This window comes from Pelecanus crispus, chromosome 16 (genome assembly GCF_030463565.1).
Source record: "Pelecanus crispus isolate bPelCri1 chromosome 16, bPelCri1.pri, whole genome shotgun sequence".
Classification (NCBI taxonomy): Eukaryota; Metazoa; Chordata; class Aves; order Pelecaniformes; family Pelecanidae; genus Pelecanus; species Pelecanus crispus.
The window spans coordinates 1351047-1373778 of record NC_134658.1 but is presented as its reverse complement, the minus strand read 5'-3'; the positions used below and the strand labels follow the sequence as shown (position 1 = coordinate 1373778).

At 40.1% G+C, this 22732-nt stretch overlaps 1 protein-coding gene across 1 annotated transcript in view; it reads right to left on the bottom strand.

Moving 5' to 3' along the window:
• Window positions 1–325: 325 nt before the first annotated feature.
• Window positions 326–22732, bottom strand: part of KDM1A (lysine demethylase 1A) — a 47182-nt gene continuing 24775 nt past the window's right edge. The window contains exons 10-20 of the mRNA XM_075721913.1: window positions 17146–17288; window positions 16508–16598; window positions 15638–15772; window positions 14317–14390; window positions 13518–13629; window positions 12999–13131; window positions 12043–12230; window positions 11490–11604; window positions 6847–6974; window positions 3223–3369; window positions 326–2071 (exon numbers count right to left, since the gene is read on the bottom strand). Of these exons, the coding sequence (XP_075578028.1) occupies window positions 1886–2071; window positions 3223–3369; window positions 6847–6974; window positions 11490–11604; window positions 12043–12230; window positions 12999–13131; window positions 13518–13629; window positions 14317–14390; window positions 15638–15772; window positions 16508–16598; window positions 17146–17288 (1452 nt within the window). The 3' untranslated portion in view covers window positions 326–1885. The remainder of the gene's footprint in view (window positions 2072–3222; window positions 3370–6846; window positions 6975–11489; window positions 11605–12042; window positions 12231–12998; window positions 13132–13517; window positions 13630–14316; window positions 14391–15637; window positions 15773–16507; window positions 16599–17145; window positions 17289–22732) is intronic.

The following is a 22732-nucleotide window of genomic DNA, read 5'->3' as shown; positions in this document are numbered from 1 at the left end:
TCTTGAGTCTCAAATTACTCTCTATTTACTCGCAGTCATGCCCTGGACACCCCTCCTCCATGCCCTGCTGGACTTCCAATTCCTGCCCCACTTAATTGGCAGTTTTCTGACTAACCATCACAAAGTCTGTCTTGTCCCCTCGAAGGGAAAGCGAGGATCAGTAGTGTTGCTGAGGAGTACCCCTTTCAATAAAGTGCTCAAGTAGCAACAATGTTTGTAAAGTTAGAGATACGGGGAAGGTAGCACTAATTTAGACAGAGGTTTGGGAAAGAGGGTCCCCCATGGTGTCAAATCCAGCCACTTCAAATGGGCTCAGTCCTTGACACCTCAGGTCTGTGCCTCCTCACAGACTATTACCCCACCACATCAGAGTCCTCCCTTTTCTCACAGCTTGTCAGAAGGATCCTATGGAGATACCCCCTCACAGACTTCAACATCTAATGAGAAAGCAACCAGAAGATAATAGACATAGTCAGAAGGAAGAATGATATCCAGCTACTAAGGAGACACAAAACCAGCAGAAGCAACAATGCTATTAAACGGAGAGTCTGTGGCCAAAGACAATACAGCTGTAAACAAGTCAGGGCTGCAGTTGTGTTTGTGTGTGTATTTTCTTCAGGAAGAAGTGTGGGCAATGTAATTGTAGAGGGATGAGCATGGAACAAGAGGAAGTACCGCTCCTCTAGCAGAACAGAAGGTGGAAGGACAGAAGGAAATTGGCACAGACTGCACGTGTGCAGAGAGAGTGTGTGTACAGGTGGCAGAGAGAGTGAGAACAGAAAAACTGAAAAGCAGAAAAAACAGTGTGAACAGAGACCCTGGTTAGATGAGACAGAAATAAACTGTAGAAAGAGGAGGATGAGAGAAGTTGGGAGAAATAAGAAAAGTCTAATGCTAAATGGTGAAAGGAGAAGAGGGAAAAAGGACCTAAGTAAGACTGCTCTGTGCAATGAAAGGAAGGGCTCTATGCACTGAATTAATAAGGAAAATATTTGGAAAAGCAGCCAAGTCAAAGTGATTTTCAGAAGCCTAGCAATGGCAGCTCCAACATCATCTCATCAACCTAGCAGAAATGAAATCAACAGGTAAACAGAGTGCCTACCTGCAGCATGCAGGTCAAAAGATTAGGTCCTTCAGCTAACTTACTGTCTAGGCAACTCTGTTTCTATATAAACAAATATGAATAGTATTTCTAGGTTTTAACTTACAAATACCCAGTTCTGATGATTTCTTTTGTTTAAAGTATTTAATAAAACACTATGCTTAGCACATTCTTAGTAATACCAGCTTGCTTTCTAAAACAGGACGCATACAGTGTAGCAGCCAATGGACCATTTTGGAGGGGTGTGATTTGGTGTTACTGGTAGGGAAACAGTTGCACCAAATTCTCAAATGCCAGATGAGAGTAGAATTGGTCAAAAAATATTATTCTTCAAAACAAAACAATAAAAACCCAACAAAGAAGTTTACATAAATTCTACACTAAGCTACTATTTGTAGCAACCAGCTTCTAGAGGGCCTTGTGCAATTACCAAATTGTAAATACACGTATAGGTAGAAAAAAAAAACAACCTAAAAAACCTCCAGCTATAAGCTTGACTTTCAAAAAGTATCTGCAGAGTCAAAAGAGTCCCTGACTAGCTTGGTAGTAAAGGATTCTGTGTACACTGAAACTTCAAACAGCTATAAGAGATTTTGTAAAAGGATGCCAAGCTAAAGGGTAGGTAAGTTTTTGTAAGGCCATTCTAACAGACGTATTATACAGTAACTCATGGATGAGTCCTTTCAGCAGATACTGTTACAGATGACGTGAATATCTTCATCCCAAAGAGTCAACAGCAGCAGCTCTGTGGCCTTGTCACTCCTCTTCTGATACCTTCTTTTCTTACATGCCGGTAGCTTGTTGTGGGGGGACCCCAGGTGTAGGCTGGCGAGGCAAAGTATACATGGCCCCAAGAAATTGGTCTGCAATGCGACCGGCTTCTCTCAGTCCACTCAGTAAAGCACCATGAACAGTTGCAGGGTAGTTGCGAATTGTATGTTCTCCTGCAAAAAACAGGCGAGGAATAGGCTAGGGGGGAACAGAGAATAAGACTGTTAAGACTTGTTCACATTCTTTCAGATCCTGCAGCCAACAGACACTTTAAGAAGAATGTTAAAAGTCCTCTAATCACACCATAGTCTCCATTAACATGAAGGTGGTGCATACGAAATAATTTAGTTTAAAAAATATTTTAACCTGTCCTACAAATTACCAAGAAAAATCTTTATATGCACCTTTCATTTTGCAGGAGGGTTTCATGTTTGTGACAACTGTAATGTGAGGAAATATTTTGCAATTATTTGCCAGTATCTTTGCTTTGATACAAAGATAATAAAGCTCTACTTGAAAAACAATACTTTCAGAACCAGGTAAGCAGGGGAGATGAACGTCCCCAGCTGTATACCAAAACAGCATTCGCATGTTGTATCTACAACTCTACAGCCAAACCGTTAAACATGTTTAAGAAGAATGATGGTCTCTGATCCTGGTACATGAACTCTAGCACAGTAAGCAAACAAAAACTTCAGCAATTCACTTAAATTAGCAGTTTCTCTTTAAACTGAGACCTAAACCAACTATTGACAGTGTAATGAAAAGTAGGAGAAAAACAGACTTACATATATTATACTCTGCAGAGAATCATTTTATCCATAGCTGTGTTTATTAATGAATTGTATCACTAGAAAAAGAACCTAAATAAAGTCAAAGCCATACATCCTTCCCTGCTAGTGCTTTCAGAATGGCTGTTGCTTTCAAAACTTCATCCTCTCAAAGTGAACTGGAGATGACTTACGCCTTCATTGAGTTCGCTCCCTATCTGAGAGAGACCTTTTGATTTCCATGCCTCTCATTCTGGCCTTCACCCTCTTTCACATCACTATAACTCACTTAAATATGGTGATGGACAACATAAATATGGAGTATGAAACACAATAAATGTATAATATTATAATACTCTGTTCAGACTTTCTGAATAAAACCGCTCTTTTTCTAGTAAAAAAATGACACCAAACCTGGGAAGGCAGAATTCATGGATGGAAACTCAAATATTTTACAGGTTCTAATCATTCATCAGAATATGCAAGTTAGCTAAACTTGTGGTTAGATTTGTATGCAAATTACTTAGGAAAATCATCCTATTTTGAGGTTTTTCTAAAAAGAATTGAGACATCTCTCACCTGAGGAGCACCTGGAATGGCTGGCCCTGGAGTAATTGGCTGAGCCATCAAATCATAGTCGTTTCCAGAAGATCCAGCTGCTACATAGGAGTACGATCCCCGGGCCCATGGGTCAGCACGCCAGCGGGACACCACAGTTTCTTTAGGCTGAGACAAGACAGAGACCTCAGTTGTTGACAACGTGCAAGTTCTACAGTTAGTGCAAAATACAAAAGATGCAAATTGCAAGAATAAAAGACACAAAGTCCTTAACCTAACACTAATGGTGGAACTCCACATTTATATTCTACGATAACACGTACTAAGGTAAATAACTTGCCTTTGGTGGCAATACCTTAATTCTTTCCAATATTACCAGAACGTACTGCGCACGGCTTCTGCACTGGAACTCACACTTTGTGGTCAGCTGAACAGGCACACTGTGTACTGTTTGCTCTGTTTCTTCTCCTATTATCAACATAATGACAATACACGCTTCCTACTCCTTTACTTTCTTTCAGCCTCAGGTCATATGAGTATCTCTTCTGATTTGGCTATGATATAGGCCTATACAAGGTCTGTAACGCATCTAGGAAAATGACTGCATGAATGGCACCTGCACAAACACCTATATTTCTCCAATCCAACTGGTTTGCTAAGGTAACGGTCATGATGAAACATATTCCACTGAAAGATGCATCACCAGGACTCAAACCAGTATCACTTTAAGGCGTAACAGCAGTCAAGAGAAAATGGGACATCTTCATAACCCTGCAGACATAACATTGAAAAGTGATGGATGTGAATCTTAATATAGCCCGGACTCTATCTAAATGTGCTACTGAGTTTTAACAGGAATCATACCCTGTAAAAATGCAAACATCAAGAGAGGAACCTCATCTCCTCGGGCACAAAGATATTTCATGGAATTGTTTCTACTTGAACGGACCTTCCCACTAAGGCAGAGAAAGAGGCTCTATTTAGTGAGAGCATTATCTAGAAACCAGTCCAGCAGGCCCTGATGTGGTACAGTGCAAGGGAAGTCTCCTGGACCCCAACACCAACAGATCTAAGATGATCTCTCTGAGGCTGGCCTCAACTAGACTATATGTGATGCCTTCTGCCAAGTCTGTGGAAAGGCCATAGAGGACTGGGGCCATGTTCCAAGGTGTAAGACACCACTGGGGGCTGGAGACCACATTTCCCAATATGGTCTGATGACTTAATTGAGAAAATTCCTCACCACAATTTTCAGTACTTTTTCATCCAAAAGGCAATAAACTGAGTGATGAGCCAGCCCTCATATATTGAAGGCTTCTTGAGAAAAAGGTAACCTCGCATGTCCCTCCTTGTTGGATGGAAACCACTGTGATGGCACTGTATGTTATCACATGTATGTCTGACAAAGAAAACTTCGAGGCATTTCATAAATTTCTTAATTCTCTCTAGCAATCACATGAAGCATTGCAGTCTAACAGGGAATAAAGCCAGATAGAAATTCACTGAGGTAGTTTTGAAGGTATGGCTAACGCAGACACAACTGTAGAGCAGAATACGAAAGTACCCAGTACTGAGACTGCACAAGTCCAAACAGCAGCTGTGGTGTCCACGTGCCCACACACCCACATATGAATGTAAGTCAACTTTTATTTTCATCCTGAGAACCAAATGCTGTAATTAGGATTCCCTGTGAACAAGGAGAAGGATGATTAGAGGATAAAAAATGTACTACAACAGAAGTGGGACAAAACTGGAATTCTACTCTACAGAGCACATGATGCTTGCAGAGGTTAGCTGCACAGCAAGGTTGAAAAAGTTTCCATGTGTTGAAGAACAGCAGGGGGAAAAAGTGGTTATACCTATCTTCAGGAAATGAAAACAAAACCAGAGAGAGAAATAAGACAGCAACAAGTAGCAGCACAGGAATGAACGGATGGCTCACATTCCAATGAAGTGTTGCTTTTGTTTAACTTTTCTACTTCCCTGTTTTGGACAGATACAAGGAACTGCATTCTGTAATTCTGTGAACTGCACTTGCACAGCAAGCTCCACTTCATATATAGTTGTTCATCCAACACAACAGATGAGAGTACAGTTTATCCAGACTGATGAACGGCTGTCCAGAAGACAGCCTCCAGCAAATCTCTCCACTGTCAAGTGGTCATAGTAGATAAGCACCTGAACTGTGAATATTTTAAAATCACTTATAAGTCTCGCTTATCACAACCGAGAACTGCTTTCTCCTTTGAATGACTTACCAGATATGGAGTCACTCCATAACAGGCGATTATCAGTTAATGCACTGAAATATTTTAAAAGTTCAAGTTCTCTAATGTTTATCTACAGTAGAATCCATATTTCTCAAGATTCTGCAATTTGCTGGTGTGTGGTTTTTTCTCTTGAAAACCCTACTAGAGAGCAGCTGTAGTAAACCACCTTGGTCTTGGTTCACTCTAGAGTGTTCTACACGCTGCATGATTTCTACAGCACCTGTAGACAGAAGCGTCTCAAAGCTCCTCTCAGAGAGAGAAATTATCCTCCAAGAGTTCAGAGAAGGTGCTGTGGATTTATCAGAAAGGCAAGCCTGGGGTTTCCTTCTCTTGTGCTCTCCAGTCTGAGATGTAAAATTCAACTGATTGAGCATTTCCAAAATATGAGATCCACTCATTAACTAAAAATCCAGGCCTACAGTCAGCTGTGAGGATTTGTCCATCTTCTAGAAATCAGTAAAATACTGGGGATGATATAGCCGTGTTCAAAGAGAGCTCTACAACTATTCTACAATAAAGACAACCAAGTGACTCTATTCCTCACGCAAAATACCAAGCAAGTAAACAGTCCAATTTACACCTGGCTAAATGCTCAGAGAAGACTGGGATATTAAATTTACCATATATTTTTTCTATTACTTTACTATACAGAAATCCCAGTGGAGCAGAGCTATTTATTTACACCCAATGCCATTTTGTAAGAACGGCTTCCATACTGTGTGTTAGCAAAGCAGACCAAATATTCAACTCACACACACTGTAGGTTGAACAGCTGTAAGACTTTTCAAATTGATGCCCTAAGCTTTTTTTTTTTTTTTTTGAGTAATATTTAATTATTTTCTAAACTCCCCCTTCACTAACCATTCCTTTTACACTTACTGTGCCTAAATAACTGTTGGCTAGCTGCACAGGGAACTGATGCAGATGACAAATTGCCTTTACTCTCTTCCCCCCACTTCAGTTACTTTCCAGCCAAACCAGTTTCTTTGTGGAGTTCACTGGTCAAGAGCTGTACTGTACTTTAGAGAACGTGCACAACATGGCAGGGAGTATCTAAGCAGTACTGTCACTAGCCATGGACAGCTCTGCTGTAACCCCAGAAATGTAAAAGGTAGAAAGTTAACTGAAGTATTTGACACTCTGGAAAAGCCAGAGTCTTACTCTGTCTAAGACAATCTTCTCAAACTGCTCCCCCCACCCCAACCAAAACAACCCCAAAACCCCAAACCCACAAACAACCCCTCCTCCAAAAAAACCCTGAACAACCAAAAGGTGGTACATATACCAAACAGCTCAATACTGCAGCCAAGCTAGTGAGAATTGTGGTACATTCTGAAACACAGAGAAGTTACCCAAAGACACTGTCTGTACTAACCTGTGGCACAGCACTGCTACCAAATATGCCTTTGAGGATGGCAAGGCACCGTCCAACAATGACATCATCACTGATATTTTCCATGATCCCTGCTGCTTCTCCTGCTACCAAGGCCAACAAAATTGGTGCTGGGGCCGGGGGTAGGGGAAGGAAAGAGAAAAACCAATTGAATTATTGAAATTGAACATTTTAATCAGACAAGTTGGACTTGAATAGGCATAGACCTGCAGCTAAGTCATGAGGTTAAAAAGTAAACAAACAAAAGTTGTCCTAAATCTTCCACCATCACATTGAATTACCAAAAGGAAAATTAATTAATATTTGCTATGGTACTATTTCGAATTATCAAGAAAACTGATGTATAAATAAGTACACACATTAGGAAGTACAGCATGCAGAAGAGAGGAAAAGGGTTTTCTTTAGCGAAGACATCACTTGTTTGACATCGGAGTTTCCATTGGGATTTAACAGTCATCTGTGCTACATTTAAGGGAACTCAATGCCTTCCAAACAATCTAATTTAGATACTATTAACATCAGCATAGCAGTTAAGTTACCTATGTAAGTACTTCACTCATACAAAGTACCTAGGTTTCTTCATTACCAATGCATATTCACATTAAATAATCTCAAAGGAGTGGAAACTATGAGCAGCAGAACAGTAACCAGAAAAGCAGCAATTTTGAGAATTCAGAAGTCAAATGGACAGATATCAAATAACTCAGCTGCCCATGTGATGCTGTGGTGAAGAGTGCTAATGTTGATTATAGGATATACAAACAAATAGATGAGGTCATTTTATCTCTGACCAGCTATGGTAAGACTAAGCATACATTTTTTGTAGTCACAAATTCAAGGAAAATCTTAGGTAAGTATTGAAGAGCTACCAAAATAACCCAATGGCAGGAAACATGCATTTACAAGAATTGACTCAGACCCAAGCACGGTTACTTAATGAAAACTCTCTCAGTTGATCTTTCTCCTCCTGGAGATATTTATGAACTCCTAAATTTAGCAAAGGAAATACTACAGCTAGAAACAGATGTCAAGCATGTTGAAATAGGAAATAAAGTCCTTGTTAAAAACTTGGCTGTAGCTTTTGTACCAGTTTCCAAAATGATTAGTGAATTCCTTATATCCTGGTATATATGGAGATCTCCTGGTACACACTCCCATCAAGTTACTGCTCTTTAAAGAAAACTGAAGTTCAGTTGTGATATACAGGCTTGAAGACCCAATAATATAATCTGGTTAAAAACAAAAGTCTTTGAAAGAGTTAGACTAGCAAGGCTGTTATTACTACAAAGATAATTACACTACTTATGATACAATTAAGACACTTCAATATGCAGGACCTCTAGGACTAGAAGCAGTTTGTTAGAGAAAAAAGATACAGGATTGCTCCCCTATTAAACTCTATTTTATGAAAGATTCAGGCTAGTCTTTCAAACAATTGAAGGGAAGAACAAGGAACTGGTTTCTTATCACCCATAGGCATTAGGAATTTTTTTTTTGTGTGATTTCAGCAGCAAAGTTTTTCCTAGTTTGCCATCCTTGACACAATGAGATCCCTGAACTTTTCAGCAATTATTCAGTCAACATATTTTTTCTTCATGGAACAACTACATATTCAAAATGCAGCTTCCAGTGAATCTGTTCATGAAAACTTGTATTCAGACAACCCCAAAATATTTTTATGGAACTCCTGCCTTTCCAGGCATGAGACCCTGTTTTGTAGGCCAAATCTAGACCTGAAAATGTTGCTATTCAGTCACCTGGATTAATTCAGAACTGTAACAGAAAGCCACAAGGCTGTAGCAGAACAGTGACTATTTTGCTAAGCAAATACCAAAGTGCTGCTCAGAAAAGCTTCTTGCATGATGAGCATGTGTCACTGCTCCACAAAATACTCTCTCCTTGAGACAGTGATGTTAACTGAGCCTTCACACCAAACAGCAAGCAGAGAACATGGTTTAGCCAGAGAACACTGAGTAATCACAAAACTATGACAGAGAAAGGGCCTCATTCTTTTCATCACATGTCTCTAAGAGCCAGGCAAGAAAACAGGGACTGAAGTGTCACTGGACTTCCAGAAAACACTGAGTGTTTCTGCAAGGAGTTCCTCTGCCCTGTGCTGATGGAGTGTTTCCATCTTAAAGTGTGTCTACATGGCTACAACAATGATCCAACAGCATGGCAGAGCAAGAGGCACCAACAGCACAGGCCAGCTACTCCGGGACATGCATAGCATTCCTGAGGCTACGGATTTTCTCAGCAGTCATTATCTGAACTAGAACTTACAACCACTGGGAGGATTCCTGTCTGAGCTACAACAGGTCACCCAACAGCAGTACAAACACATGCAGTCTTCTCATCTGAGTTTCACTCCATTCACCCACCTATCTTTAAATACTTCTCAGTTGGTCTCTGCCAACACAAGACCTTTAAAGAACTTCCACAGAGCTAATACAGTATGTGCTGTAATTAGTAGATTTTTGTTTCTGGATTAATAATTGTTCTCCAATCTGTTCAGTTTAAATAGTCTCTGCCCAAAATGCTATGGCAACAGAAATCCAGAATATGAAATAAATAAATAACAGCCTCACAAATTCAGTCAGGTCTACTTTAATATTTCAGTGTAATCATGTTAACTGCCACCTAACTATCCAGGAGAGATCATAATTGATTTTTTTTTTTTTTATTTCAGCCATCTGACTTGTGCTTTAGCACAGGATTTTATTGCATTTTGATTTTATTTCTATGTGCTCTGCCTATTTTCATTAGAAGGAAGGTTTTGCATCTAGCAGCAAAACCTTTGTATGCAAGATGGTCTTTCCATCTAAACCAAAATCCAACACTATTGTTAAGTATGTAATAGAGCCATGTTAAAGCCACAAAAGCAGATACATGAACAGCCTTGTTATCCAAGGCTCATTACTTGTATTTCTCCAGTCAAGTCTTAGCAAACATTTGAACAATTAATACCCTAGAATGGCACCTTCCCTGCACAGCAATTTTCTCCAGTTGAAGGAAAAAGTTGGCCTGCACATGATAGAGTGGAAGAAAACCCACTGGTACTTTAAACAGTCATCTGCAAGAAAAATAACTCATTTAATAGTGCTCACTGTATATACACCTTTGCTTTTAGTATGATAAATGGCAATGAACAAAACAGTACGTTTACTGAAAATATCTTCTGACAACCTGTTGTAGCAGACACCAGCTGCAGATAAAAAAAACCCTACTAATGGCAAAGTCCAGCTGTAGAAATAGGCAGAGCAATATCTTTTGCCTACTTACGCATTTTCTAGAGAGGAGTCCTAACATTATATGTCAGTCTGAGACCCATGGTCTACAGTCATAGCCACTTTGCTGTTCAAAACAGCAAACAAGGTTGCCCATTCAACAAACTGGAGACACCACAGCTTGCCTTTCCTCCAGGGCACACTGCATCTTAACCATATGGATGGGCCTGCAGCTCATCATGCTGGAATGGTAATGCTCAGTACAAGGAACAGAGCTATCACAAAGCCTCTAGTCTGTTCCACTGAAATCTGAGTGTTTAATACTTTGTAATGGCTGTGCTGCACTCCCCTGATAAATTGAAGCAGGATAACCTACAAGCACTGAGTTCTGCAACTCAGCCACATAAGAGAATACACAAGTCAATAGCACCCCTTACATCTGGAAAAAAAAATTAATTTATCTTGGCTACTTCCTAGACATGTGAGTTTGAAATCCTGGGCAGCAAAATCACCTGTACCAGAAAGGACTTGAGGTTGCAGATGAAAGGGGCTCTTCTACAGTTATCAAATCATCCCAGATTAGACAGACAGCCCCATGGAAGAGGTCTGGCTTCGAACTGTCAGTTCAATTTGAAAAACATCCAGGAAGCTAAAGTTTTCAAAACTAAGACTAAACTGGATGCCAGTTCCATTTCATGAGAAGCTTAGTTGAAAGAAGGGAAGAGCTCAAACAATCTTCCAAGCTGTCAGAGATAAACTCAATTTCAAAGAGACTTATGAACTAAGAAATGCCTTTTAATTCAGAAATGCTGCAGAGACAAATCACCCTTTTCTTGGAGAACTCAATACATCCTCCTGACAAAGCAGATACTTAACTAAGACAATACTGCTCTTCAGCAAACACAACACATTATTTGCTGTATTTCTGAAATACTATATAAACATGCTACATTAAGTTTTGGGGTTTTCTTTCTTAATACAGCACAATAAAAATTAAAAAAAAGTTAAGTTTTTCATAATACCAGTGCCAACTAAATAGATGCTTAATAGAAGCAACCAAGATAACACTGAGTAAGTCACAGGACAACTTCACAAAGGTGCAAGGCGATAAAGTAGCCAATAAAAATGCAAGTGTTACAGTAGATAGGTAGCAATGCATTTAGCAGACAGCCTCGAATTCAGCATCTGTAAACCCATACTCATCCATGTTCTGCCCTAATTTACTACAGAATTGTTTGCAAGTCAGTGGTGCTCTCTGCTTCCATTTGTCTTCCTACAAATACTATCTTCTTATCATACCCATATGCAAACACTAGCAGCATCTTAAAAAGTCCTCTTTTCTAGATCTGAAACTACACAAATAAGAGACTGGCAAAAGTAGACATGCACCACAAATACCTTTGTACAGGTTCCAAAACAGGAAAAGTTCTCCTCTGCTTGCAGTAGTGCTACCAACATGACCGAACAAATTGACACTTGGGTCCCAGAAGACACGATCAAAACACAACACAACCTAGAAACAAAGAGTCAAGAGTCAGGCAGAGGGCCTGAGAAATAATAAAGTCAATTACACTCATTTATGTTTATCACTGGGAAGATCAAGAAAGGGAAATCTGGTGAATACATACTGCATGTATGTATTATATAAAGGTGTATACCTATACTGCCTTCTGTAGGTTAGCACGCTCTCATAGTTTACAAATTTGCTGGTTAACAAGCTACAGCAAGCATATTGAGTCAACCTAGTTCTGAAATTTAACTTTTTTAAAATTGTGTGGGAAATACAGAAGAGGTCCTCACAGCTCTTCAGAAAATTTTCACCATCAAAATCTAGCAAAACAGCAGTGGAAAAACATTTTTCCTCTCATCCACCATACATATTCCATACACACTTCAGATTCTACTTATCGCAACCCCTGGTCTGCTGCAGTTCCCTCAATGACCAAGTCACCTTGTTAAGGTTGCCAAAACCCATACGCTGCACTGCAGAAGTTTTCCACTCAGGAAGAGGCGGCACAAACTGTACTGCTGGAGGCTGCTGTTTCAACACTCCCAAAGGAAGAGTACACAGCACAGCATCACATTTGTAAATGAAAGTCTGGCTAGTAGATCGGGTATTTACAGCTATCACTTCACAGCCTGGAAGGAGGAGAGAAAAACAATCATTTAATAGGCCAGGAGGCAAGAGCATCGGATTAAAAATTGAAGAAACTACCATAAAAACATATCCACAGCAGAAAACATTTTCTTTATGGAGACAGCTTTACACTAACAATTCCTTAACTCGTATGCAAGTGAATGCTACTGGCCATATAGCTCAATTCCAGAAAGCGTAATTTACACAGCATCTGAAAATGGCCATACTGGGATAAGCCTAAAGGTTCATCGACGCCAGGAAATTATATTTAAATATATGCATAAATAAATGGCAAGTAGAGAGTGAGCCTCTCATTGAGTTACTCTCCCAGTTGACAGTTTCTCAAGCCCAATATTCTGAAGAACCACAAAATGATATTCCTTCATTTGTTTGAGTCCCTGTTACATTCCTTTATACTTCTAATACCAGATCCTGTGGCACCAAGTCTTAAGCAGTCCAAGACCTCTTACTCCAAATGCTTCAATCAATGAAGTAGAAAAATGGGAGAATGAATGTGAACTTGTGAATCAGTAAATACAACTGAAAAGGATGGCATCAAACCAGCCACAGAAATAAGCGAAAAACATAAAAGATTTATTAATCTCTTAACAGCTTCCTACAGAATGAGTCACAGTAAGAAATGTGGCTGTTTATCTAACCCAAAATGTATAATGGGAGGGTTTTTATGAGATCAGTCTTTACATCTGAAATCTTATTTCTGTGATCACACTCTCTCAGAGCAGTTTTCCGGAGGATGTGGTGTCATTTACCTGATGCTGTATAGCGAACCTGTCGAACTGCTGTGTTTAATTTAATATCCAACCCTTCTGCCAAGGCTACAGGCACACAGGAATATCCATTCCTCACAGTCAAGTGACTGCCTGTGAATTCAAAGTCATCATCCTAAAATGAAAATGTATAAAACATGCATTTATAATGAAGTCACATAATTCAACAGAAAATAATCAGCAACTCTACACAATGGCAAATTTTTTTTTCAAAAACTTTTTTTCAAAGAGTCAAATAAATTTGAAACCCTTTCTGTTTATTAGTCAAGTAGTAAGTATAGGAACTTTCTGGAGACAGTATTATTAGAGATTGTTTTGGCACTAACAAAAAGCTGTCTGGAATTTCATCAGAAAATAATCATGTAAGAGCTCAGTATCTGCATAAAAGCAGAGACCACTTAAGTGTTTAGAAACTGTTAACACAGAGAAGCCTCCATGAGAATGAAATAAATATAGCTTAACTTTTTAGTGTATAGCTGAATGAATACATTAATTAGCTACCTGGTCCCAGTGCTTTAGTGAAAGCGTAGATAGGGGTGTAGCATTAGCAAATTCCAGGTTTGCAAAATGCCAGTCAAGTATTTGCCTGTCTCTTGATGACAGATAAACATCACTAGGAAAAAAAAAAGTAATAAAAGACATTTAGTTTGCTGGAGTAGGATGTTGGAAATGCACTACTACTGAAAATTTATTCACAACCTTTTTTGTTTGAGTCCCTCCTTAGTGAAGAAATAAAAAAAAAATTAAAAAGAACACAAAGCAGATTCTGTTTCAAACATTCAGACCTCCTTCATAAAAGCTGAATATCAAAAAATGGCAAATTTTCAAAGTAGAGTTCATGTAAAATACTCTAAGTGAAGCTAGAAACTTAACTTTAGAAATAAAAAAGTTAGATAAATAATGGCTTAGTAGCACATATAAAGAAGATGACTAAAAACCTAGTGTAATCACACAGAGCACAAAGTAATAGTATTCTACCAAAATAAGCAAGATTGATATTCTATCATTATTGACAGGTTTTTCTAATCTCAAAGGCTTCCTGAGATCAGGTACTGGTTATGGAAGGATTTCTACTGTAATGCACCCTAGCTAAGAACAACCCTTTTTGTCCAAGTCACCTCTAAAAACGAAGAAGATGAGTTTTAAAACCGAAGGAGCTCAACCTTCATGTCTGTACCTTCCTAACCCCTTGAGTTACCATAATTAAAAGAAAGCTCACCACAGCATTTTTGAAACTCCGTCAAAACTAGTAAAAAAACCTGCTTTCCTGAGTATTTATTTTTATAGTTTGTATCTTTACCTTGGTGGATTGGCTTCAAGTTCTTGTAACTTCTCTTCCAGCTTTCCTTGTGTTTCTGCCAATTCATCATACTCCTAATAAGATTAAAAGGTAACATTAAACTCAGTTTACATGTAAAAGGACCTAAAGACATCATGTAGCATCAGACTAAACCTAATCTCAAGACAAATCAGTGGAAGATTCATAGTTTTAGTGGAATCTAAATCAAGTTCTTTAATTTTTTTAAACATTTACTCCAGCATATTTTGCCCTTCTGCTGTTTGAACATACAGAAGTCTATGCCACACTGCAGAAAAGATTAGTATGCTAGTATTTCAGGAATTTAAATACTCAGATCTAAAGAACATGAAGGTCCATTACAGTCGTGGTATTTTAAGGGTCCCTATGGTACTGAGAGCTTTTTCATATTGCACAAAATTAAAAAATTATAATTAATATCGAACATAGGGCTTTCCAAAGCAGAAGCAGTCATGCAAAAGACAATGACATGATCTAATTCAAGCTTCTTTCAGAGGTGTGTTTTTCTTATTTTCAAAAAATTAGCAGAACTAGGTATAAAGGCAACAATCATTTTCCTTCAAGGCAGAATAATTTGGAGTGTCCAATAATACTGACAAGAGCACAAAGCTGTTCATTGGTGACAAAATAGAAGATCTACTACTTATGTATACACAAACATATTGAGCTTCCAAATAAAGATAGGTACCTTCTGTTGAAGAATTAGCTGAAAAATGACCCTTGGTTCTATCTGACCTGGGTTAGCAAGCTGTCTTTTCTTTTGTCTTTAGAAAGAACAGGTTTTTCGACTTCCTTTCTAAGGCGTATTTCTACATTAAGATGCACACAGAAGGTGAGGCTAATTCTGCTTGTCAAGATAGAGCTCTGTAAATTATCATCTTTGGATAGAAAGAAGTCTTTTACTCAGGAAAACGCCTTTTTTGTCTTAGAGAAAGAGCATCTCTCTTCAAATACAGATTTTATTTCCAGACTATTGTGAGACCCAGCAGTACTAAAGACCAAGTCTGACCTAAAATTTAGCCTTCAAAACATTAAATACTGTCTGACATAAGCCAGCACACTGTTACCTAAAACTGAGCCTTCAACATGTTAATACTCTCCATCATGAGCCATGAAAGACAGGTACCTAAAGGTAATGCAGCCCTGTTATCAGTATTGCAACCCAGAGTTTACCATTAGTCACATTCTCTTGAGAGTGTTGGATCAGAGTGAGAGATATGGAAACATTTACATTGGCTCATTTTATATGGTTGCTGAAGTCCTCAGAAACCACTGATTTATATACATATATGTCATCCTTTACCTTGCAAAGTGCAGTTAGATCTCTATGTTTGCTTTTCACAAGGAACTCTGCTGTAATATCCCGAGGTGGCTTCACTTCTGATGCTTCCTTATACTGTTGATGAAGTTCTTTAATCTTCTCTTTTAAATTCACCATCTTTTTCAGGTGGAGTAGGAAAAGGGAGAAAGAAAAGGAAAAAAAAAGATGAGGGAAGGTAGTGTTCATGCAAGTTACTGTGTGAAATGGGTATGCATCTCAAATTATGCCATTACACCAGAGATTTCCTGGTTTTCATAGATGTTACTTACATGCAATTTGACCTCCAAGAAACCACAATAAACACCACCAACCCCAAAACAACATGGCTTAAAACCAACACCACTGATTTCTTACAAAATATGTTACAAATAACTCAGGATATGAGAGCTGTCCTCAGACATTTTTAATTTGAGAAACTTATATGGAGAAGTAAAGATGTCATCTACCACAACCCAAACCATTGTAAGTAGGCCTAAACCACTGTTTCTACACTACAAATCAGATTTGTGGTAAAGAAAGTAAACATTTTTAAAAATACCCCCCCAAAGCCTCAGTCATTATCAACATCTCTAAAGGAAGCTGACACAACACTGTTTATCATGTCTGTCCTCTCCCTTTCTTTTCCCATATTTATGTTTTGCAGTCTTCTGCCTAATCACTTATAGGATCCTTCTCAAAGATGGAGACTCCTTTGTCATAACAGTGCTTCTAGGCAGGTCTTAAATGAACAGATACATGTAAGAACAGCATTAATGGCAACTCTCTGATGTTTTTCCACGGAAGTTTTTGTACATTTTGCCAGTTTCTAAGGAACAAAATGCTATCTTCTTGTTCTAAATGTCATCATCTGACCTTGTTAAGAAGATCTTTCAATTCCTCCTGTGTTTTCACAATTTTTTTCCAGTGTTCAATCTGCTCATCCTTCACATGCTTCTCCTGCAATCTGGAAAAGGTGAGAAGTGAGAGTCAATTCAGCATAAAATCCTAGCATTATTGAGAAAACTCATTATCACTATCTAATTAGTGTAATGCAATAAAAGCACACGTCATGGGACATTTTAGTAAATCCTCGTATGACAATTAGAAAATTAATACAAGTTTCTGTAAATAAGGGATACTTGACTAGCTAAGATGTGAGTCTGAAGTTATCTACTATTATTAAAAGGCATATTACAAATACCATTAGCTTTCAAGTAGCATAAGTAGGCTGTATGTACACCAATTCAGACTAAGTCAATTATCTGCTGTCAGTTACTGTAGTAGTGATTTTCAGGAGGCTTTCAAGAAAAGATATTTGCTCCTTTAACCATCTTTGACATATTTTGCTTCAATAAACAAGGAACGCATACACAAATGAGAACTCGGCAGAGACCAAACAGCTGTATTCAGTGGGTAATGCTTACCCTAGGAGCATCACAATTGTTTCAGGTATCTGTTGCAAAGTCCTCCACAAAAGAGGAAAGTCTACCACAAAGAGAGAAGTCACTTACTGTATGACAACCTCCAGAGCCTGACCTAGGGAGACAGGCTTATTATTGAGAACATTAAAATCCAGCTGATGACTGAGATAGGAGGTGGCTTCCAGCAGACGATTAAATTCTTGCTCCACCATTTCATCTTTCTCTTTTGGAACCTAGGAGTCAAAAGAACAAACTTTCTTCTTAATAACCCATTCATAAATAAAAAAGAAAAAAATACAGGTCACCAAAGCTCAAAGCCTCAGAGACAAGACACTCAAGTAGTACAGAGAAAATTTTAAAAGAAACAACAATGACACAGATTACCTTCTCTAGTGCAGTCTAAATTCACAACACCTTGTAACAAACTCAAAATGCTACCATTCCCCAAATCAGAGGAATGAGAAAGGCAGGGTGCAGGTAAATTTCTAGAGCAGTGCTCAAAACAACAACAAAATGTACCACATGCCCTAAACTAGAATAACACTTCAAGAGTACAATAAAAAAAGTAGTTGAGAATAGCCCTTGTAAAAAGAAATTTAGTACCCTTACCTCTCTCAAATGGTCAGACACCAAGGTCTGTACAACACAAAGTCACTTTGCCAGGGTGTCTGGCTGGCCAAAGAGCTACAAGAAGAGCTGGCAAATCACAATGACAACCGACTGCTCTTGCATGAGGAAAGCAAACCAATTTATGGGCACACGAAGATTTCCTTACCGGAAAGTGTGTTCATCAAAGCTCCAGAAGCCTGCCAACGGGACAACAGACCAGTCTGATGGTAGGATGGCTCTACGCAATCACGAGGCTTTAGAAGGCTTGGCATAGCTCAGTGAAGTAGACAGAGAGTCACTTATCTTTTGGAGTGGTCAGCATGACCAGAATAGAATAGAGTAACTATTTCAGTTGGAAGAGACCTACAACTATCATCTAGTCCAACTGCCTGATGATTTCAGGGCTGGCCAAGTTAAAGCATCTTATTAAAGGCATTGTCCAAATGCCTCTTAAACACTGACAGGCTTGGGGCATCAACCACCTCTCTAGGAAGCCTGTTCCAGTGTTTGACCACACTCCCAGTAAAGAAACACTTCCTAATGTCTAGTCTAAACCTCCCCGGCACTGCTTTGAACCATTCCCATGCATCTGATCACTGGATACCAGGGAGAAGAGATAAGCACCTCCCTCTCCGCTTCTCCTCCTTAGGAATGGTGGTATTTGACTGTACTGAAGATACTCATTTAAATAGCATGTGCTTCTGCCAGTGTGGAAATATCAGTTAGATGATGATGGTTGCATGCGCTGAAAGAGCAAGCGTGACATGGTATTAATATCTGTTAAACCTAGTCTAGGTTAAACAAAGGGTAGAGAGAAAACACTGCTGAGTATAAAAGAAAGATCAGCATGAGGAGGAGAGGAAAGAAGCCTGCCTGGCTGAATAGGGAGCTTTTGCGGGGACTCAGGGAAAAAAGGAGAGTCTACCACCTTTGGAAGAAGGGGAGGGCAACTCAGGAGGAGTACAGGGATCTTGTTAGGTCCTGCAGGGAGGAAATTAGAAAGGCAAAAGCCCAGCTAGAACTCAATCTGGCCAATGGTGTAAAAGATAATAAAAAATGCTTTTACAAGTACATTAGCTATAAAAGGAGAGCCAAGGAGGATCTCCATCCTTTGCTGGATGTGGGGGGGAACATTGTCACCGAGGACAAGGAAAAGGCTGAGGTGCTTAACAGCCAGACCAGTCATCCCCAGGGTACTCAGCCCCCTGAGCTAGAAGATAGGGATGGGGACCAGAATGGAGCCCTCATAGTCCAGGAGGAAGCAGTTATCAACCTGCTATGCCACCTGGATGCTCCCAAGTCTATGGGGCCAGATGGGATCCACCCGAGAGTATTGACGGAGCTGGCAGAGGAGCTCACCAAGCCACTTTCCATCATCTATCAGCAGTCCTGGTTAACAGGGGAGGTCCCTGATGACTGGAGGCTTGCCAATGTGACGCCCACCTACAAGAAGGGCCGGAAGGAGGACCCGGGGAACTACAGGCCTGTCAGCATGACCTCGGTGCCAGGAAAGATTATGGAGAGGTTCATATGGAGTGAACTCAACAGGCAAGTGCAGGTCAACCAGGGGATCAGGCCCAGCCAGCATGGCTTCATGAAAGGCAGGTCCTGCTTGACCAACCTGATCTCCTTTTATGACCTGGTGACCCGCCTGGTAGATGATGGAAAGGCTGTGGATGTCATTTACGTGGACTTTAGCAAAGCTTTTGACACCGTCTCCCATAATATTCTCCTTGGGAAGCTGGCAGCTCATGGCTTGGATGGGCGTAGTCTTTGCTGGGTAAAAAACTGGTTGGGTGGCCGAGCCCAGAGAGTAGTTGTAAATGGAGCTAAGTCCAGTTGGCAGCCGGTCACGAGCGGTGTTCCCCAGGGCTCTGTTTTGGGGCCAGCCTTGCTTAATATCTTTATCGATGATCTGGATGAGGGGATTGAGTGCAGCCTCAGTAAGTTTGCAGATGACACCAAACTGGGTGGGAGTGTTGATATGCTGGAGGTTAGGATGGCCCTGCAGAGGGACCTGGACAGGCTGGATCGATGGGCCGAGGCCAACTGTATGAGGTTTAACAAGGCCAAGTGTCGGGTCCTGCACTTCGGTCACAATAACCCCATGCAGCACTACAGGCTTGGGGAAGAGTGGCTGGAAAGCTGCCTGGCGGAAAGGGACCTGGGGGTGTTGGCAGACATCCGGCTGAACATGAGCCAGCAGTGTGCCCAGGTGGCCAAGAAGGCCAACAGCATCCTGGCTTGTGTCAGGAATAGTGTGGCCAGCAGGAGCAGGGAGGTGATTGTCCCCCTGTACTCGGCGCTGGTGAGGCCGCACCTGGAATACTGTGTCCAGTCTTGGGCCCCTCACTACAAGAAAGACATTGAGGTGCTGGAGCATGTCCAGAGAAGGGCAACAAGGCTGGTGAAGGGTCTGGAGCACAGGCCTTATGAGGAGCGGCTGAGGGAACTGGGGTTGTTTAGTCTGGAGAAGAGGAGACTGAGGGGAGACCTTACCACTCACTGCAACTACCTGAAAGGAGGTTGTAGTGAGGTGGGTGTTGGTCTCTTCTCCCATGTAGTTAGCGATAGGACGAGAGGAAATGGGCTCAAGCTGCACCAGGGGAGGTTTAGATTGGATATTAGGAAAAATTTCTTTACGGAAAGGGTGGTCAAGAATTGGAACAAGCTGCCCAGAGAGGTGGTGGAGTCCCCATCCCTGGAAGTGTTCAAAAAACGGGTAGATGTGGCACTTTGAGACATGGTTTAGTCTAGTCTACTCTTGATTGGTTTAGTGTGGATTTGGTTGTGTAGGTTAATGGTTGGACTGGATGATCTTAAAGGTCGTTTCCAACCTAAACGATTCTATGATTCTATGTATACACTTCAGAAAGACTGGGAAAGCTCTTGCATGATTGCTAACCCGAACAAAAAGAGCTCGAGAGGTGCTGTTAACAGCGCTAAGCCTATCCCTATGACTATCAGATGGCTCTTTTCCAATTGTTATTCACCCCTACCTCAAAGTACACCCTGTGTTGATGGGGAAGTTATATCAGCATCTTATAGCTCTAATTAGGATTCCTCTTCCACTTTGCAGCGGGACACTCTAAGCATTCATTCTTGTGTCAATGGTTATCTTCTAGCTCTGCAGATGTTTCTCGTCTGGCATTTTCCCAGACTGAAACACTGAGGTTCACAATTAATAGTCATACTTCATCTCTGAGTACATATCATAAGCATAACAAGCCAACTTTTCCAACTGCCTATACTAAAGTCCTCATTCTTCCACTATTCTTGCAGTAAAATGTCTGAGAACTGCATACTGTTCTGCAGGTAGTGTCTCCCTGGAGACTTACTGCATCATGAAATTAATTTCCCTATTTCTGATGGATCTACCTTTTTGAGAGAATCTTAAGAATGAAGATACCTCCTCCACCCCTCACCTACTCTGCAACCAGTGCTAGGTTCTCCTTTTTTCTTGATTATTACTGAAATTCTCCTATCACTCAAGGTTATTATGTCTCAAAAATGACTTATCTCACTTTTGACACTACTATATTCGATACTATACCCACTATTTAGTTCTCAAGATAATCTGCTTTTAAAACATAAAAGTTTTGAGACACTGTCAGCTCAAAGACTGAATTATATTGCAACAGCACTATAGAAGACACAGACTGTATGATGACTAGAACACATATCTAAAGATTATTATTTTTTAACTATATATGAGGTTATTTCAAACTTTCCCTATACTTATCTCTCGTCTTGTCCAATCTACAATATCAAGATGCAGATGCAGGCTTACATTTCTGCTCATTCATGTAAGAATTGAAAATCTATCCCAAAGACTTGTATCACCTTCCATGATTGATAGTGCACCCCTTCAGAATTACATGCTGAAACTTCCTCTTTAGCCAGATCTGTACTTAAGATTCCTCTATGCCATCCTCTCTAGTAGTTGCTGCCAGTCACATTTGATAACAATTATTTAACTCCGTAGCTATGTAACAATGTAATTTGCACCTATTATATTCAAAAAGATTTGGGTTTTATACTAAGTAGAACATGGATTTCAGTTATGAGACTACTTTCCTATATGTACCAGAAAGCTTCAACAAGGCTACTGAGCATAGCAAAGGTGTAAGGAAACTTCAAATGGCAGTTCCCAAATGAAAGCTTTGTCACATTCCAGCGATACACCCACTGCTGACTTAACCTTTGCATTCTTGTACCACAACTGAACACTAGGATCTGCTTTAACAGTGTGGGTACGTGTTACTGTGCCCTTTGTAATTTTTTTAATCATGAAAAAGGAAGAGCTGGAAATGAAAAAGCATGATCTAAATGACTTGGTTTCTAGGTACTTGCTTACAGTCAGTCCATGGACAAGTGATTCTACCTCTGAAGAGAAGACCCTGGGGATGAAAAGGATACTGCTGCAGCTTCTGGCTTAAGTAAAAGCCCTGTCTCTGTGGGCCAGAACTTGGTGCACATCCTCAGTAGAAGTCGAAGTGGGAAACAGAGGACTTGCTACTAACAAGCACTGCCTTAAGACTGAACAGAGGCTCTCCAGAGCCACAGGGCAGACTCTAGTGAATGATTAGATTTCTAAGATCTTTTCTGGATGAAGAGGTATAGGATAGCTCTCCTGAAGGCTGAAAAATTAAAATTAGAGCCACAGTCTCAAGAAACTGATGGTAATCACTTTCATCATTTAAGGTTCATCTTCAAAGTTCCAGCTTAAGCATCTATTATTACACCACAGGTCATCTGTTATGAATGAAGAAGCATTGCCCATGCACACAGAGATGGCATTAGGAAAACCAGAAGTCAGCCAGAGTTGAAATCAAGATGCTGGACACAAGAGGGCAACAAGAACGTCTCTCTACATACACAGCAGTAGCAAAAAAGTAAGGATAAAGCAGACTGCAGACCTGTTGCTAAACCTAGTGGTAATGGATATGGAAAAGGCTAAAGCACTAGATTCCTCTTTGCCTCAGACTTTATGGGTAAGGTCTCCTCTCAGGCCTCCCCAATCTCTTCTCTTCTCAGTGTAACCTCAATTAGATTGAGATTGTTGGGG